A 20,459-nucleotide genomic window follows, 5' to 3' on the forward strand; every position below is an offset into this window, starting at 1 on the left:
TCCGTGATAGGCAGAACACAGGCTGCTGGGAAATTCAGTGTTCCGCCTATCACAGGCGAAGGCGGAGGCGCGGCTTTTGAATTTTAGAATGGCCGCCGAGAAGAGCGGCGATCCTGGAAGGACGGAGGAGGCTCGGGACGACGGCTCGGGGCGGCGGCTCGGGACACAGGCTCGGGACACAGGCTCGGGACACAGGCTCGGGACACAGGTAGGCTGGACACACAAGGCTGCACGGACACACACACACAGGGATGGATGGATGGACACACACACACAGGGATGGATGGATGGATGGACACACACACAGGGATGGATGGATGGATGGACACACACACAGGGATGGATGGATGGATGGATGGACACACACACAGGGATGGATGGATGGACACACACACAGGGATGGATGGATGGACGGACACACACACAGGGATGGACGGACACACACACAGGGATGGACGGACACACAGGGATGGACAGCCATGTCTCACCCTCGGCTTATACACGAGTCAATAAGTTTTCCAGTTTTTTGGGGGTAAATTGGGGGCCTCGGCTTATATTCGGGTCGGCCTATACTCGAGTATATACGGTATGTCTTTTTTCAACCTCACCTACTATGTAACTATAACATGTTTTAAAGGAGCAGGATCCATTTTTTTTTTTGTTAACAAACGCTCAGATTTTAAATAAAGATCCTACAGTATGTTTTAAAAAAAACTTTGGTAAAGAAAGGGCTTGATAATGGCATTTTGAACTGGAAGGAGAAATCTTATTTGGTCCCTGTTACTCCTAGAGTCCCAGTTCTATTTTACTTACCATTCATAAATCACTGACACACAATACCGTCGTCCAATAGTGAGTAGTATAGAATCTGTGTAATTTTCTGGATAGAACTGACACATTTCCAGTCATAGAAGGTTTATTTTAGACACCTTGGATTTCTGCATGCATCACAACTACTTTTGGTATGGGGGTCACTTTTATTTGCAGAGGATGGTAGTTGCGATAGGGCTCAAGTTCACTCCCAGTGTGGCCAATTTATTTATGGCCCACTGGGAGGCGTAGACTATTTTTGGGACCCCCCGCCAGGAGGCTATCTTTTGGCGCCGATATATAGATGACGCTTTGATGGTGTAGGGTGGTACCGTGTCAGATCTTCATCAGTTTATGACCTTCCTTAACTCAAACTCTTGGGGTCATGTTTGGAACTATGAATTTAGCTATACGGCGATCAATTTCCTCAAATTATCCAGCTTGAAGTAAATGCTTTTGTACAAAGACGTTTTTTAAGAAGAGCGATAGAAACGATTATATTCAGTTACAAATCCCTCCTGGCTAAAATTGCCAAGGGACAATTTTTAAGACTCCGATGCAATTGCTTCCAGTTGGAAGAATTGAATGCCTAGGCCAAGGTCATTAAATGTTTTTTAGATAAAGGATATTCTGGTAATGATCTGAATAATGATACCTCACAGGTGGCCTCTTTGGATAGTAATGATCTATTTGTCCCTAGAATTAGGGATGTAAATTCCTCAACTTTTTTTTTTTTTTTTTATACAATAATACAAAGAAAACATACACATTCAAAGAGCCTGACAACCAGGCAGCACTTGACACACACATTGTATGACCTCAGATCTAGGCAATTAGTATAACTCCAAGGCTAATGCAGAAACAGTAGTATCAGTGATCCCACTGAACAGAGAGAACATATGTAAATCCTTACATTTTGGTATTGACTGGCTCCCATATCACATTACAGAGCATATGTCAGCACTGAAGAACAACAAACCCTAGAAATAGTACACAGATACCCAGCGCACATCCAGGGTAGCGCAATACACAATTCCATAGTATCCCTACTTAGTTTCACATATGCAAGACACACGATTTATTCAGGCGCTGTAGACACAACATTTGTCCATCCGCCCCAAACTTTATCAAACGTATTGGGTATGCCCCTGCTAGCATAATACAGGGGGAGAGCTTTATTAATGAGTGCCATCCAGAACAGCAGGAGGAGTAGGCTTTTTCTAGGAGAGAACTATCAAATTCCTAGCATAAAAAAAGCAATGTCAGAAAGGTACTTGTCACCTTTTTAGGGGCTAGGGCGTCAAGTCCAAGGAGACTCACTTAAACAGCTAGCCTCACACATAGTGTAGTGACCTCCTCTATACATTTAGCAACCTCCAACCAAAACCCTTGTATAGCCACACAGTCCCAAAAAATGTGGAGGAAATCTGCCCTGGTGACTGGGTGGGAAATATCCTAGCCAATCTGGCCATAGTGAGGTAGATCCAGTAAGAATTTGTATTGAATAAGATGATTGCTAGCCAAATTCCTCAACTCTTGAATGATCCTTCTGTACCACTTACTCTAATAAACATCATTTTAAAAATACATTTTGAGAAAACATTGGGCAATCCTTACAATTGACCCTATCCTAGGTCCAGTTTTACCTAAGGATCTTAAAATCATATTCAAGAAGGCCCCTACCTTAAGACGCTATGAAACTATGAAGACGCCTCATTGCATTGAATGTAATTGATAAACCTATAAGTCTGTCCTTTTTTGAGGACATAAAAGGTTTTTCTCCATGTTGCATGTGTCCTGTATGCAAAACGCGTGGAACCAACACGGTTAGGACATGTACTTTCCAATCTACTGTAACTAACCACAGCTATAACATTAACAACTTCATTACATGTTCCATTAAGAATATGGTTTACCTTTTGCAGTGTTCCTGCAACTTGCAATACGTGGGCAGAGCAAGGAGAGCACTACAAGTGAAGATTAGTGAGCATCTTGCTAACGTAAGAAAGGGCTTTTTCGCCATAGCCTTTCTAAACATTTTGCCATCAAGCACAATAGGGAATCCATCTTGCCTTAAATTGGTAAATTTCAAGAGCTTTGTACCACACTGGAGGGAGTAGTAACAATGTCCGTGAGATATCCAAGTGAGAAACTCATTGGTTATTTGAACTTCATTCTTATTCCACTCGAGGGCTTAATGTTCAACTGGTCATTAACTGCTCTATCAATAATAGAGATCGACCGATTATCGGTGCCGCTGATATTCACTTTTTTGGAAGTATCGTTATCGCACACAAACAATACTGATATTGCTTCAAGGAGTTTTACTTGGGTTATGCATGCAGGTGCATGCATCACACCGGCACCGTTCCTTAGAGTTTTGTTGTAATAGCAACAGACGCAGCTCAGCAGCCGCTCAGCTGTTATTATAAGCAGCGGGAGGGGAGGCTCGCCTGGGCTCTCCCGTTCCACCGGGAGGACGAGAAACTAACTGGCACATCGGCCGTTTGGCTGAAGACCCGAAAAAAGTCAATGCTTTGTTTAGGTCTCAGATCTAGTAACCTGGAAACAAAAAAATAGAAACTATTCAAAAATGCCTATCTTGAAGTTTTGAATACTTTCATGTGCAAAAGAGGGGTTTGGGATCTTATAGACCCCAGATCCTTCCATAAAGAGTACCGGTCACTGCCTATTACTGTCACAAGGGGTGTTTACATTGTTTCCTTGTGACAGCAATAACAGTGATAACAATTTTTTTTAAAGGAAAGTGTCAAAATAAAAAATGTAAATGCTCAAAATATTGGCCATCGGCCTGAGAGGTGGCCAAAATATATGTATCGTATCGGCACCAAAAAAAAATATCGGTCAATCCCTAATTAAAAAACAGTGAACTTTTTACCTTGATGCCTTCTCCTAATTGTTTTTTTTATATATACTATATACATTTGAACCTGTATTTTAGGATTGTAATTGTACATTTTTTTTCAATATATTTTAATTTTGCAATCCATTTTTGTTAATTATAGGTGTTTTTTCTTTTTACTGTGCAAATCCAGACCTCTGCAAAATGGTCACAGATTCCCATTGGAATATGTTGGCCTCTAGTGTCTGAGCTCCGGCAGTATGGCCACCATCTTTTTCTATATGGAAGCTGCTGGATGGGAGGTGACATATATATCTATATATATATCCGTTATGGATTATTATCACTACTATACCCCCGAATGACATACTATTGAACGAAACGTATTGGGTAGAGCTACAGCGGTGATGTCGATCGTGCATTTCTGTCTTACATGCAATTTTCTACGTGCATTATGGAAGTTCCTCCTTTTGCCTTTATCCTTTGTTGAGCTTTATCTGTGGACTACTCTGGTTATTTCTAAATACTCCGTTCCGGAGTCCTGTATTGTGCCATTCATCCCAGTGGAAATTCCTCCCTCCCATAAAAGTGCAGCTAGACCTCTTTCTTTGAGGACTTACCTGCAGCTTGTAAATTGGTGTATATTCACACAGAATTACTGGATTTTGGCGACGCATACATTTAATGATGGATTGTCTGCATTGAGTATTTATTGATGGATGATTTTGCACTGTGCACGTTTTTCTTTTTAATGGACTTTTTTGGATGCTTATGAATTAGCTTATTTGCACATCATGATGTTAAGTGTATTTATTTAAGCACTGTATATTTTTTTTATTATTGAATTTATTTTTAATGCACTAGCACTTTTATCTTGTTTTTTTATTTATATTAACTATATGTGTGTGGGTATATAGTGAGTGCAGCCATCACCATTTGATCATTTAGATGTCTTTATGTCTGACACTTAGCGCAACCATTTTTGTTTTCTAGTGTATCTGCTCATTAACCCATCACCTTCTCCCTCTGTATATTACCCATGCATTTAATGTAGCTAGTACAACATTACTAAGCTCCGTGTTTTAACCCCCTTAGTACCAGCATTTTTCTTTGTTTCCACATTATTTTAGCTCTTTATTTTTACTTCCCCCTCCCTAAATGATTTCAGTTTGTTTTTCAATTGAGTTGTACGGTTTATAGGTCAAATTAAAGGTAGAAAAAAGTTCTGAAATTATTTCTTTGTCTCATTTGTTTACATCACAGAAACCTGACATTTTAATAGGGGCGTGTAGACTTTTTAGATCTACTGTATGTCTATATACAGTATCTCACAAAAGTGAGTACACCCCTCACATTTTTGTAAATATTTTATTATATCTTTTCATGTGAAAACACTGAAGAAATTAAACTTTGCTACATGTAAAGTAGTGAGTGTACAGCTTGTACAACAGTGTAAATTTGCTGTCCCCTCAAAATAACTCAACACACAGCCATTAATGTCTAAAATGCTGGCAACAAAAGTGAGTACACCCCTAAGTGAAAATGTCCAAATTGGGCCCAAATAGCCATTTTGGCCATACTGGTCACTGGAAGTTCAGCATGGCACCTAATGGCAAAGAACACTCTGAGGATCTAAAAAAAAGAATTATTGCTCTACTTAAAGATGGCCTAGGCTATAGGAAGATTGCCAAGACCCAGAAACTGATCTTCAGCACGGTAGCTAAGACCATACAGTAGTTTAACAGGTCAGGTTCCACTCAGAACAGGCCTCGCCATGGTCAACCAAAGAAGTTGAGTGTACGTGCTCAGCGTCCTATCCAGAGGTTGTCTTTGGGAAATAGATGTATGAGTGCTGCCAGCATTGTTGCAGATGTTGAAGGAGTGGGGTGGTCAGTCTGTCAGCGCTCAGACCATATGCCGCACACTGCATCAAATTGGTCTGCATGACTGTCATCCCAGAAGGAAGCTTCTTCTCAAGATGATGCACAAGAAAGCCTGCAAACAGTTTGCTAAAGACAAGCAGACTAAGCACATGGATTACTAGAACCATGTTCGGTGGTCTGATGAGACCAAGATAAACTTATTTGGTTCAGATGGTGTCAAGCTTGTTTGGTTTCAACCATGTAAGGAGTACAAAGACAAGTATGTCTTGCCTACAGTCAAGCAGGGTGGTGGGAGTGTCATGGTCTGGGGTTGCATGAGTGCTGCCGGCACTGGGGAGCTACAGTTCATTGAGGGAACCATGAATGCAAACATACTGTGACATACTGAAGCAGAGCATGATCCTCTCCCTTTGGAGACTAACCCACAGGGCAGTATTCTAACACACCTCCAAGATGACAACTGCCTTGCTAAAGAAGCTGAGGGTAAAGGTAATGGACTGGCCAAGCATGTCTCCAGACCTAGACCATATTCAGCATCTGTGGGGCATACTCAAATGGAAGGTGGAGGAGCGCAAGGTGTCTAACATCCACCAGTTCCATGATGTCGTCATGGAGGTATGGAAGAGGACTCCAGTGGCAACCTGTGAAGCTCTGGTGAACTCCATGCTCAAGAGGGTTAAGGCAGTGCTGGAAAATAATGGTGGCCACACAAAATATTGTTGTCAGCGGTTTAGACATTAATGGCTGTGTGTTAAGTTATTTTGAGGGGACAGCAAATTTACACTGTTGTGCAAGCTGTAAACTCACTACTTTATTTACATTGTAGCCAAGTGCCGTGTCTTCAGTGTTGTCACATAAAGATATAATAAAATGTTTACAAAACTGTGAAAGAAAAACGGTGCAGAAAAATGCAGCATACTGTACTTTTTTTTTTGTTAACTGCACTGCAATGATGTGAACTATGCCCATAGGATTAACTTTGGGCTGTCTATGCAGTTGGAGTGCAGGTCAAAATTCACCCAACTGCATTCATGTGAAAGGGCCCTTTTTGTGCATTTAGTTTCAATATTTCTCATTCAGCTTCCTAATAATAAAAAGTTCTGCTCCCAGTGTGAAATCAAAACTTTTAAGCATTCTCAAGATAGTTCCCTACTTGAGTTATACACAATGTAGTTCATTTCTGGATTATCTTATTCTTATATTGATAGGTATCTGGACTGAGCCAAATTAGTGAAATGACAAGGGGCTCCAGATTCCTGTATTGTGTATTGATCTTCATTTCACAACATTGTGTGATGCTATTTATACACAAACGTTTCCGTAATTCTTTAGTGTGCCTTATCCAAGCCTCTGTTCTAAGTGAATCATTGTAATTCTGTGTGGTTTCTTAAAACAAACAAATATTGGAAAAGAAAAAACTTTTAAGCATACTCAAGAGATTTGTTACCATGATGTTCCTACATGTGCTATGTGGCACATGAAACTCTTCCAACGCTCTCTATAAACATTTTGTAGAGAAAAAATATAACCAAACAGGATGTAAGATTGAAAGGTATACATTTAGGCTTTAATGCACCCTATACCGCCTGTCCTGGGGTTTTAGCCAAGGGATATAAAGGTATGATTTGCATTGCTTTATCCACTATTTCAAGATGAAGTGTAATCCCCTTATTTTTGGGATATGTGATTGAATGAGATATGTGAAAACCTTTTATCCAAAGGTGGCTGTGATTTTCTATGCCCTGATTTATTAGAGGGGTTTTTGATGCTTTCTTTGGCCCATCTCAAATATCCTGTCAGATTATATTTTCTCGCTGGTCCCCAAGCACTACTCCATAGAAGCAATTGTTTCCATGCACTGCACTTTACTAAATATGGCCAACAAACCTGAAACTGTAGTATGCAGTTTGAAAATAATGGTTGCACTAGCATTCGTAGTTACTGATAAACAGGGTGTGAAAAGATTGACTCAAATGGCCTGCCCCCTATCCCAAATTTAAAGAATAGTTCAATTATTTTTGATATATAAGTTAGAATGACACATTTAAATACTTTCTGTTCTTAAAGAACTCTACTGTGTAATTTTGTACAGAGACTTTATGTAGGATTGTCAACATGGCAAAGTTATTTATAGGATAGAAATGCAGTTGTAAGTTTTATAGGATCCATTGCAAAATGTTTACATTTTGGGATGTGTATATGCAAAAACCAAGTATTACGATAAGGGCCGGTTCACACAGCAAGCCGCGGCGAGGCGTCTCCGACTTACCTCGCCGCGACTTGCGGGGAGCTCAGTGGCGACTTGCAGAGGACTTCTGCATAGAAGTCAATGCAAGTCGCCCCCGAAGTCGCCCCGAAGTAGTACAGGAACCTTTTTTCTGAGTCGGAGCGACTCGAGTCGCTCCTCTCAGAACGGTTCCATAGTACTGAATGGGGGCGACTTGCGGGAGCGAGGCGAGGCGAGCCGCGTCGCCTCGCCTCGCGTCGCAGTGTGAACCGGCCCTAAGATTTAATGTTTGAAATAAGACCACATCGTATATAATATAACTGTTTGATGAAAGTCAGTTAGAAAACTAACAGTTCATATTTTCTGTTAGGGCTTCTTCACACTTAGAGCAGTTAACCACATGCCGAAAGATGGCTACAGCGCATTGGCTTATTCTGGGAGGGCATCCATGGACATCCTCACAGAATTGCACGCCCCTTGGGGCGTACACCTGGGAATGGAGAGGAGGGAGCCAGGTGCAGCCGCGCTGTGGGCTGTTTTTGGAGTGCCCACAGTCCCAATCTGTGCCCGTCCATGCTACATACTTAGCTCATCCATGCTCCACATGTGCCCATCCATGCTCCACCCATCCCTTGCTCATCCATGCTCCATCCATGCTCCATCCCTGGCTCATCCATGCTCCATCCCTGGCTTATCCATGCTCCATCCATCCCTGGCTCATCCGTGCGCCATCTGTCCGTGCTCCATCCATCCCTGGCTCATCCGTGCGCCATCTGTCCGTGCTTCATCCATCCCTGGCTCATCCGTGTGCCATCTGTCCGTGCTCCATCCATCCCTGGCTCATCCGTGCGCCATCTGTCCGTGCTCCATCCATCCCTGGCTCATCTGTGCTCCATCCCTGGCTCATCCGTGCTCCATTCATCCCTGGCTCATCCGTGCTCCATCCATCCCTGGCTCATCCGTGCTCCATCCATCCCTGGCTCATCCGTGCTCCATCCATCCCTGGCTCATCCGTGCTCCATCCATCCCTGGCTCATCCGTGCTCCATCCATCCCTGGCTCATCCGTGCTCCATCCATCCCCGGCTCATCCGTGCTCCATCCATCCCCGGCTCATCCGTGCTCCATCCATCCCCGGCTCATCCGTGCCCCATCCATCCCTAGCTCATCCGTGCCCCATCCATCCCTAGCTCATCCGTGCCCCATCCATCCCTGGCTCATCCATGCCCCATCCATCCCTGGCTCATCCATGCTCCATCCATCTGTGCTCATCCATTGTCCATCCATCCCTGGCTCATCTGTGCTCCATCCATGCTCATTCATTCTCCGTCCATCCCCGGCTCATCCGTGCTCCATCCATCCCCGGCTCATCCGTGCTCCATCCATCCCCGGCTCATCCGTGCCCCATCCATCCCTAGCTCATCCGTGCCCCATCCATCCCTAGCTCATCCGTGCCCCATCCATCCCTGGCTCATCCGTGCCCCATCCATCCCCGGCTCATCTGTGCTCCATCCATCCCCGGCTCATCTGTGCTCCATCCATCCCCGGCTCATCTGTGCTCCATCCATCCACCGACTCATCTGTGCTCCATCCATCCCCGGCTCATCTGTGCTCCATCCATCCCCGGCTCATCTGTGCTCCATCCATCCCCGGCTCATCTGTGCTCCATCCATCCCCGGCTCATCTGTGCTCCATCCATCCCCGGCTCATCTGTGCTCCATCCATCCCCGGCTCATCTGTGCTCCATCCATCCCCGGCTCATCTGTGCTCCATCCATCCACCGGCTCATCTGTGCTCCATCCATCCCCGGCTCATCCGTGCTCCATCCATCCCTGGCTCATCTGTGCTCCATCCCTGGCTCATCTGTGCTCCATCCCCGGCTCATCTGTGCTCCATCCCGGGCTCATCCGTGCCCCATCCATCCCCGGCTCATCCGTGCCCCATCCATCCCCGGCTCATCCGTGCCCCATCCATCCCCGGCTCATCCGTGCCCCATCCATCCCCGGCTCATCCGTGCCCCATCCATCCCCGGCTCATCCGTGCTCCATCCATCCCCGGCTCATCCGTGCTCCATCCACCCCCGGCTCATCCGTGCTCCATCCACCCCCGACTCATCTGTGCTCCATCCATCCCCGGCTCATCCGTGCCCCATCCATCCCCGGCTCATCCGTGCTTCATCCATCCCCGGCTCATCCGTGCTTCATCCATCCCTGGCTCATCCGTGCTTCATCCATCCCTGGCTCATCCGTGCTTCATCCATCCCTGGCTCATCCGTGCTTCATCCATTCCCCATCCATCCCTGGCTCATCCATGCTCCATTCATAGTTACATAGGTTGAAAAAAGACACAAGTTCATCCAGTTCAACCACAAAAAAATCAAAAAAAAATATAGAAAAAAATAAAGAAAAATATGCAAAAAAAATATATATATCATTCATTCCTGGCTCATCCATGCTCCACCCATCCCTGGCTCATCTGTGCACCATCCGTGCTCATCCATGCTCCATCCGTACTCATCCATGCCCATCCTTGCCCATCCATGGCTCATTCATGCACTACAGTGCCCATCAGTGAATCACAAAAGTGCATTAGGTAGTCAAATTAGATTTGAAATGTATGTCCCTGATGGTGCTCCCTGCATGTTGGGCCTCTGTATGTGGACAGACTGGAAAAGTCTCCCACATATGGTATCCTCATACTCAGGAGGAGTAGCAAAATATATATCAGGGTGTAACTTTTGCTATGTACACGCTATGTGTTAGAAATATCTTATAAATTGGCAACTTTCTGTAAGGCCACTTTCACACTGGGGCGGGGGGTGCATTGGCGCTTTAAATTTCAATTTTGTGGCACTATTCGGCCGCTAGCTGGGTGCTTTTACCCCTACTAGTGGCCGAAAAAGGGTTAAAGCCACCACAAAGTGCTGCTGCTGGCTGTATAGCCACGTTGCCCCATTGATTTCAATGGGCAGGAGCAGTGGGTGCGTTGGTGCTTTACCGTCAATTTCGTGGCACTATTCGGCCACTAGCTGGGTGCTTTTACCCCCGCTAGCAGCCGAGAAAGGGTTAAAGCCACCGCAAAGTGCTGCTGCTGGTGGTATAGCCACGCTGCCCCATTGATTTCTCCTTCACTGCTCCAAAGATGCTGCTTGCAGGAGTTTTTTTAACGTCCTAAAGAGGAGCGGCTCTTTACAGGTGCTATGCAAGTGCTATTTTTAGCGCTGTAGTGCCTGTAAAGCGCCTCAGTGTGAAAGGGGTCTAACAAAAATGTGTTTTCATTTTCTTTCCACATTTTCCAAAACTTGTGGAAAAAAATGACATGTTCAAAAGACTCATTATGCCTTATAGAATATATCTTGGGGTGTTTACTTTACAAAATTGGGTAATTTTGTGGGCGTTTCCTTTGTCCTGGTGCTCCAGAGCCTTCAAAAGTGTAAGAGGTAGTCAAAAAATTAAATGTGTAATTTATGTCCCTAGAATGCCTGACGTTGGTCCCCGCATGTTAGGCCTCTAAATGTGGACATGCTGTGTAAAAGTCTCACACGTGTGGTATCGCCATACTCGGGAGGAGTAGTAGAATGTGTTTTGGGGTATAATTTGTGCTATGCATATGCTTCCCCTCCTGCCCAGACCAATTTTCATCTTTCAGTGCTCTCACACTTTGAATGACAATTACTCATGTAATACTGTACCCAAATACATTTTTTGTCCTTTTTTTCATACAAATAGAGCTTTCTTTTGGTTGTATTTGATCCCCTCTGGGTTTTTTTTTTTTGCGATATAAATGAAAAAGACCGAAAAGTAAAAAAAAACAAATTTTTCTTAGTTTATGTGATAAAATTTTGCAAATTATAAATTTTTCTTCGTAAATTTTGGCCATAATTTATACTGCTACATATCTTTGATAAAAATAACCCAAATTAGTGGATGATATTTGGTCTATGTGAAAGTTATAGAGTCTACAAGCTGTGGTGCGAATTTAGCACACCTGATGTACTGCTGGCCTATCTTGCGACCCGAACAAGCCAGGAATGTACAAATACCCCCCAAATGACCCCTTTTTTGTAAGTAGACATTCCAAGGTATTTAGTAAGATGCATGGTGAGGTTTTTGATGTTGTCATTTTTTTCCTACAATTCTTTGCAAAATGGAGGTTTTTTTTCCCCACAAAATTTTCATTGTAATAGGTTATTTCTCTCACATGGCATGTGCATACCACAAATGACGCCCCAAAATACATTCTGCTACTCCTCCAGAGTATTACGATACCACATGTTTGAGACTTTTACATAGCCTGGCCACATACAGAGGCCCAACGTGCAAGGAACACCATCAGGTGTTCCAAGGACACATAGCATGCACAAGAATTACACCCCAATACATTCTGCTGAGCAAAGAGTAAACAAAAGATTACCTGTGGCTTTAGCGCAGTTGTCTACAGGATGATAGCACTGGTCCAGGCAGCAGGCAGGGACTTGGTCAGCAAAATCAAACACAATTTTCCAGGCAACAGGCAGGTATTACTATCCATAGTCAATACAGGCAGCAGGCAGGGATACTGTCCATATACAGTCCAGGGTCAGTGTAGGCAGAAATTGTCAGCAGTGCCAAAATATTGGTCCCAGTAGTAGGCAGGAACATGGTCCATCCATGTGGTGTGGTCAGTTCATGCGACAGGCAGAGGCATGATGGCATAGGTCCTACAGGCAGCAGGCAGAAGTAGGGCCTTGTTCAGGACAGACTGTGGACAGGGGTAGAGGCTTCTCCCACTAAAAGCTCTCTGAAGTCTCCGAGTTTCCAGACCCTAATCTAGGAATGAGAAAACAAATTAAATAGTTTTCTTCATCCAGAAAAACAATTCTGAGAGACCCCTGTTATGAATCCCACTAGCCCACTGGCAGGGTACAAGATCAGTCCAAGAGGCAGGCAAGAGGCATGGTCAAACAATCCAGAATAGGCAGAGGTATGTACAAAATTGGTAGACAGAAGCGTGGTCGAATAACAAGCCAGGGTCAGTTACAGAGCAAGCAGAGGCATAAGGGGTGTGAAGGTAAATGGCAGGAAGTGAGGGTTATGTTTACCATACTTCACTAATAATTAACTGAAGTATGGTAACGGTGGAAACTGAGACCTATGCAGAGGCCTGGTTGGGAAGGACATTGGGCACAATGATAAGTGGTGTCTCTTCTCAATCCTCGTTTGGTGCACACCCGGCATTTTTTTTTTACGTTTTCGGCCTTTTGGTCTGGGAGGGATTTTTATCAGGAAAGAGGCGTTCAGAGAGTCTGCTAATCACATCGGATCGAATGTTTTCTGGTGGGCCGTTTGGGTATATAAGGGCAGTGGTGATTTCCTCCTGGTAGCCAAGGAAGGGTTTGGGTCTTTCAGTGGATTTGCAATAGATTACATAGGTGTTGTATATGGCCAAATTAAAGAAATAGATTGAAACTTTTTTTATACCACTGGTATGCTCTTCTTGTGGAAAGGTAGGGTTCGAGCATCTGTTTGTTGAAGTCGACACCCCCCATGAACATGTTGTATTCATGGATACATGTTGGCTTTTGTATTGGGCCATTCCTCCTGGTGATCTCAACAAATGTATTGCTGTGGATCGAGGAAAGCATGTACATATCCCTTCTATCCCTCTACTTCACAGCCAGAATTTCCTTGTTCCGTAAACTCGCCGCTTCCCCTTTTCTTAACTTTTATGGGGCTGGCTCTGGCAGATGGGGCTGGCTCTGGCAGATGGGGCTGGCAGATGGCACTGATGGTCACTGTAACACTAACTGTAACACTCACTGAAAAAATCACAGATCGCTCTCCCTCCTCACACGCTGTCTCTGTGTGAGGAGGGAGAAACAGAACACTGGCAATGAGAGATGATCTCATATGTTTACATTTGAGATCATCTCTCATTGGCAGCTACGATCGCTGTGATTGGCCATTTACAGCGATCTGTGATTGGCTGTGTCCAATGGACACGGCCAACATAGATTTTCCCCGATGTGCGCCCTCGACGGTGCGCAAGGAGAGAGTACACAAGAGGACGTCCAGGGACAGGTGTCAGTGCCACACAGGTGTCAGTGCCACGCATCAGTGGCACACATCAGTGCCACCTGACAGTGCCATGTATCAGTGCCACCTGTCGTCAGTGGCAAGTATCAGTGCAATCTCTCAGTGCCACCTGTAATCAGTGTCATCTGTGATCACTGCCACATGTTAGTGTCACTTGCTACATCAGTGTCACCTGTAAGTGTCATCTGCCACATCAGTGTCACATATCAGTGCCATTTGTGATCCTCCTCATATTCAGATTCTGAGTCTGATGTGGACTACGAGCCTATCCTAAGCAGTGGCACAATGACAGCCTCAGGAGGAAGATGAGATTCCGCCCCTCAGACGAAGGCGTACTGGTGAAGGGGCAGTACCATCCACCAGCGCCGCAGTGCCATGGCAAAGGCCAATGCCAGTGGGGTGTCACCTCAGCCCCAAAGGGTTAGGTCTCATGCCAGCTTTCCCTATTCCCTTCAGAACCCCTTGTGGCTTCCTCCTAATTCAGAAGAAGCCAACGTTCCCCCTTTCACAGCCCGCCCAGGTGGACACAGACATTTTTTCCCAGATTTGACTTTTTCCATTTAATTTTTACTGAGGACATGCTTGCATCGATTGTGGCCCAGTGCAACCTATATGCACAACAATTTATAGCAAGTAATCCAACATCCTCTTATGCCTGTCCCTACGAGTGGAGAGCCCTAACAGTGGATGAGTTTAACATTTTTTTGGGCCTCACATTCTGTATGGGACTAACCAGAAAAAATGAATTGGGTTCATATTGCTCATCCCACCCCATCTACCACATGCCCATCTTTTCCTCAATAATGCCCAGGACCAGATATCTCATGATTATGAGATTCCTACACTATAACGACAATACCCAGTGCCCTCCCTGAAATGACACAAATTTTGATAAGCTTTACAAAATTCGGACACTAATAAATTATTTTTCTGAGATCTTCCCCCAGTTGTTTACCCCAGACCAACACATATGTGTGGATGAGTCCCTTATCAAATTTTCTGGCAGGCTGGGCATAAAACCATTTATTCCCTCCAAAAGGGCCTGCTATGGGGTGAAGATGTATAAATTGTGCGACTGAGCCACAGGGTATACATATTCCTTCATGGTATACAAAGGGAAGGACACCCAGCTACATCCCCCTAATTGCCCAGAATACATTGGATTGAGTGGGAAAGTCGTTTGGGAACTTATAAACCCACTCCTGGAGAAAGGCTACCATCTGTATGTGGACAACTTATAGATTGTAGACTCTATAACTTTCACGCAGATCAAATAATATAGACTGATTACCAAAGATATGTGGCAGTATAGATTTTGGCCAAACTTTATGAAGAAAAATTACTAATTTGCAAAATTTTAAAACCAAAACAAAGAAAAATTTATTTTTTTACAAATTTTTCAGTCTTTTTTCATTTATAGCTCAAAAAAATAAAAAAAACTGTGGTGATCAAATACCACTAAAAGAAAGCTCTATTTGTGTGAAAAAAAAAAAGAAAACAAATTCATATGGGTAGCATGTTGCCTGCCTGAGTAATTGTCATTCAAAATGTGAGAGCGCTGAAAATTGGTCTGGTTAGGAAGGAGGTTTAAGTGCACAGTGGTCAAGTGGTTAAAGGTGAATAAAAATCGGCTATTGAACTGCGTTTTTACTGCCCTCCCTTAAGCTGCAAAGGCATCATAGGCTGCAATACTTTGATTCACAACTGTAGCAAAAAGGATAACACCGTCATGTTTTGCTGCCATTACTACTGGCAAACACGTGTATTACATGCAGTGGTGCAACATTTACAGGGTTAAAACAAGCAATTAGTAGATGGCGGTCATCCGTCAAATGCCTCTGAAAGGCGATACACCACAGATCACTTTTTAGAGGGGACAGCAAGGTGTGCTGCAAGTTTGAACATAAGCATGACAGCCAGATATTTTCATAACTTCTTATTCAGTTAACCATGTCTTTTAAGGAAACTAATATGTTATTTATTTTTTAATTGACACCTATGTTTGGTTCATTTTCAGCTCCATTGGATCAACCCTGTTGCAAAGCTTTGTATGATTTTGACCCTGAGAATGATGGTGAACTTGGTTTCCGTGAAGGTGATATCATCACCCTAACCAATAAAATTGATGAGAACTGGTATGAAGGAATGATCAATGGGCAATCAGGATTTTTTCCCCTCAACTATGTTGAAGTTCTTGTTTCATTGCCCCAGTGAAGATATGGTAATTCCATAACCGGTAGTATTTTATACCAAATCTTATTCACAAGGACCAAAACACTGGAGTGCTGATGACATCTTTTCCTGTATTAGCAGATGCTCGTACATCTTGAAGAACAGGGCTTGCTAATTCTTTAATTATGTGGTTTATTAGCTTCAGAACAACACATGTAAATCTGACTCCGTCCATTTTTTTTTTTTTTATTTAAATATGAACTTGTCAATAAGATATTCACTACAGTTTCATCTGTTTCATAGAACACTAAGAGGTTTACCACTATCACAGAGCCTTTGTATTCAGTAAAAATCCAATAAAGAATTTTGTCATTCTACATTACAGTGAATTAACCTCTAACACACAGATTTATGTTTTACAGCTATGTAAGGAAAAGGTTATGCTCCCCCCATTAACTTTTATTACCTTTTTAACCTTTCAGTCTGTAAAAAAAAAAATGCATATCAATAAATGTAAACATATGTAACCTTATAAACAATATTACCTGTCTTGCTACATTATGTATTTTATACATCTCTTTTACCTGCTATTTCACACGCAGCCTTTATAATTTCCTCCAAATCTAAGTTAAATTCTTGCACTGTTTGTACACCAACATCTTGAAGGGCTTGTCAATATAAACTGCATTCTTTTCTATTTACTTGTACAGCAATAAATATTTTGGAGAAATCCATACATAATTGTTAAAAGCTTTGTTATATGTGTATGTGTATTTTCTAGCAGTTGTCTGCTTATTGAAATGAAAGTCTATGTCTTCATGCACTATTGAGTTTGTGTATGAATACATTAAAGTGGTTGTAAATGCTTACAGACCACTTTGACCTACAGGTAAGCCTGGATTAAGGCTTACCTGTAGGTCCAAGAAATATCTCCTAAACCTACACGGTTTAAGAGATATTTGCAAATGACAGGCACCGCTCTCTATGGCGCATGCGCCGTAGACAGCAATGCGCAGGCTTACTAAGCATGCCACTGCTAGCGCCAGTCATGCCGTTAGTGGCAGCTCCCACACGCATGCGAGGGGGTGACGTCATTGTGGCTCCGGCCAGTGCCGGAGCCGCGAAACCCTGAAGTCACTCTGGGTATTGTGGTGGAGGAGGATGACGAGGGCCGCTTCGGGGGCTTCCATCTCAGGTAAGTTATTCATAATGAGCTAGTATGCTATGCATACTAGCTCATTATGCCTTTGCCTTGCAGGGTCTATTTTTATTTTTAGTAAGACTTGACTTCCTCTTTAACTAGATACTGACCGCCGGCTGTCAAATGACGGCCAGGCGGCGCACCTATTGTGGCGGGAGGCCGTCATATGACGGCCTCCCGTTTAAACAGGGATTGCGCGCGATCACACCCCTGTTTCTTCGGTGGCGGCGTGTCAGGGAGACACCGCTCACCACTGAAGGGGGTGAACAGCCATTGGTTATGGCTGTTTACCACGTGATCACAGATGGTCACACCCCGACTTTGCACGGCGCATGCGCGCGATCACATCGGTGGCGGCGTGTTCCCCGGGAACACTGCTTGTCACCGACGCTGGTAAACAGCCATTGGCCGGCTGTTTACCCATGTGATCGGCTGTGATCCTTTCACAGCCGATCACTAAAATGTAAACAAACCGCAGTAACAAGATGTTGCCGGGTTCTCCTCCTCACACACACCGATCGTGTGTGAGGAGGAGATTGCGGTAACATCTCGTTACCTCCTACAGTGTACACCAATCATACTGATTGCCCCACCCCCCCCAATAAAGAGGACCTGTCACCACCCCTCATAGTACCTGTCAATCACAGTCCATCAGAGTACCTGTCACAGCCCATCAGAGTACCCGAGTACCTGTCCCGGCCCATCAGAGTACCCGAGTACCTGTCCCGGCCCATCAGAGTACCCGAGTACCTGTCCCGGCCCATCAGAGTACCCGAGTACCTGTCCCGGCCCATCAGAGTACCCGAGTACCTGTCCCGGCCCATCAGAGTACCCGAGTACCTGTCCCGGCCCATCAGAGTACCCGAGTACCTGTCCCGGCCCATCAGAGTACCCGAGTACCTGTCCCGGCCCATCAGAGTACCCGAGTACCTGTCCCGGCCCATCAGAGTACCCGAGTACCTGTCCCGGCCCATCTGAGTACCCGAGTACCTGTCCCGGCCCATCTGAGTACCCGAGTACCTGTCCCGGCCCATCTGAGTACCCGAGTACCTGTCCCGGCCCATCTGAGTACCCGAGTACCTGTCCCGGCACATTAGGGTACCCGAGGACCTGTCACGGCACATCAGGGTACCCGAGGACCTGTCACGGCACATCAGGGTACCCGAGTACCTGTCACGGCACATCAGGTTACCCGAGTACCTGTCACGGCACATCAGGGTACCCGAGTACCTGTCACGGTCCATCAGGGTACCCGAGTACCTGTCACGGTCCATCAGGGTACCCGAGTACCTGTCACGGTCCATCAGGGTACCCGAGTACCTGTCACGGTCCATCAGGGTACCCGAGTACCTGTCACGGTCCATCAGGGTACCCGAGTACCTGTCACGGTCCATCAGGGTACCCGAGTACCTGTCACGGTCCATCAGGGTACCCGAGTACCTGTCACGGTCCATCAGGGTACCCGAGTACCTGTCACGGTCCATCAGGGTACCCGAGTACCTGTCACGGTCCATCAGAGTACCGAGTACCTGTCACGGTCCATCTGAGTACCCGAGTACCTGTCCCAGTCCATCTGAGTACCCGAGTACCTGTCCCAGTCCATCTGAGTACCCGAGTACCTGTCACCAGGCCATCAGAAGTACCCGAGTACCTGTCACCAGGCCATCAGAAGTACCCGAGTACCTGTCACCAGGCCATCAGAGTACCCGAGTACCTGTCACCAGGCCATCAGAGTACCCGAGTACCTGTCACCAGGCCATCAGAGTACCCGAGTACCTGTCACCAGGCCATCAGATACCCAAGTACCTGTCACCAGGCCATCAGATACCCAAGTACCTGTCACCAGGCCATCAGATACCCGAGTACCTGTCACCAGGCCATCAGAGTACCCGAGTACCTGTCACCAGGCCATCAGAAGTACCCGAGTACCTGTCACCAGGCCATCAGAAGTACCCGAGTACCTGTCACCAGGCCATCAGAAGTACCCGAGTACCTGTCACCAGGCCATCAGAGTACCCGAGTACCTGTCACCAGGCCATCAGAGTACCCGAGTACCTGTCACCAGGCCATCAGAGTACCCGAGTACCTGTCACCAGGCCATCAGATACCCAAGTACCTGTCACCAGGCCATCAGATACCCGAGTACCTGTCACCAGGCCATCAGAGTACCCGAGTACCTGTCACCAGGCCATCAGATACCCGAGTACCTATCTCCAGCCCATCAGAGTACCCGAGTACCTATTTGCAGCCCATGTCTCATAGAATATACATTGGGGTGTTTGCTTTCCAAAATGGGGTCATTTTGTGGGTAATTTCACTGTCCTGGTGGTCCAGGACCTTCAAAAGTGTGATGGGTAGGAATAAAATGAGACGTGTCATTTATGCTCCTAGAACGCCTGAACGTACTACTTCAATGTTCGGCCTCTCTATGTGGCCAGGCTGTGTAAAAGTCCTACACATGTGGTGTCGCCATACTCGGGAGGAGTAGCAGAATGTATTTTGGGGTGTAATTTTTGCTATATACATGCTATGTGTTAGAAATATCTTATAAATTGACAATTTTGTGTAAAAAAAAAAAAAATGCGTTTTAATTTTTTTCCACATATTCCAAAAACTTCTGGAAAAAAATGAACCATTCAAAAGACTCATTATGCCTCACAGATTATACGTTGGGGTGTTTGCTTTCCAAAATGGGGTCATTTTATGGGAAATTCCATTGTCCTTGTACTCCAGGGCCTTTAAAAGTGTAATAGGTGGTTGAGAAATGAGATGCGTCATTTTTGCTCGTAGAACGTTTGAAGGTACTACATCAATGTTGGTGTTCTGTATGTGGCCAGGCTGTGTAAAAGTCTCACACATGTGGTATCGCCATACTCGGGAAGAGTATCAGAATGTATTTTGGGGTGTAATTTGTTGTATGCATATGCTGTGTGTGAGAAATATCCTGATAATATGATAATTTTGTTAAAAATAATAATTAAAAAAAATCTTAATTTTGCAAAGAATTGTGGGGAAAAATGACAACTTAAAAAAACTCACCATGCTACTTACTTAATACCTTGGAATGTCTACTTTGTAAAAAGGGGTCATTTGGGGGGGTATTTGTACTTTCCTGACTTGTTAGTGTCTCAAGAAATGAGGTACACCTAATGTACTGAAGGCCTGATCAGAAGTGATCAATTTTCAGTGATTGGCACCATAGTTTGTAGACTCTATAACTTTCACAAAGAC

At 44.8% G+C, this 20,459-nt stretch overlaps 1 protein-coding gene across 2 annotated transcripts in view; it reads left to right on the forward strand.

Annotated features, from left to right (window-relative positions):
* The window catches only part of SH3GL1 (SH3 domain containing GRB2 like 1, endophilin A2), a 565,510-nt gene extending 548,733 nt beyond the window's left edge, over positions 1-16,777 (forward strand). For both annotated transcript variants that reach the window (XM_077475737.1, XM_077475738.1), the window contains one exon: positions 15,873-16,777. In XM_077475737.1, the coding sequence (XP_077331863.1) occupies positions 15,873-16,069 (197 nt within the window). In that variant the 3' untranslated portion in view covers positions 16,070-16,777. The remainder of the gene's footprint in view (positions 1-15,872) is intronic.
* Positions 16,778-20,459: the final 3,682 nt, after the last annotated feature.

This window comes from Lithobates pipiens, unplaced genomic scaffold (genome assembly GCF_037356315.1).
Source record: "Lithobates pipiens isolate NorthernLeopardFrog02 unplaced genomic scaffold, aLitPip1_a1.2 Scaffold_13, whole genome shotgun sequence".
NCBI lineage: Eukaryota > Metazoa > Chordata > Amphibia > Anura > Ranidae > Lithobates > Lithobates pipiens.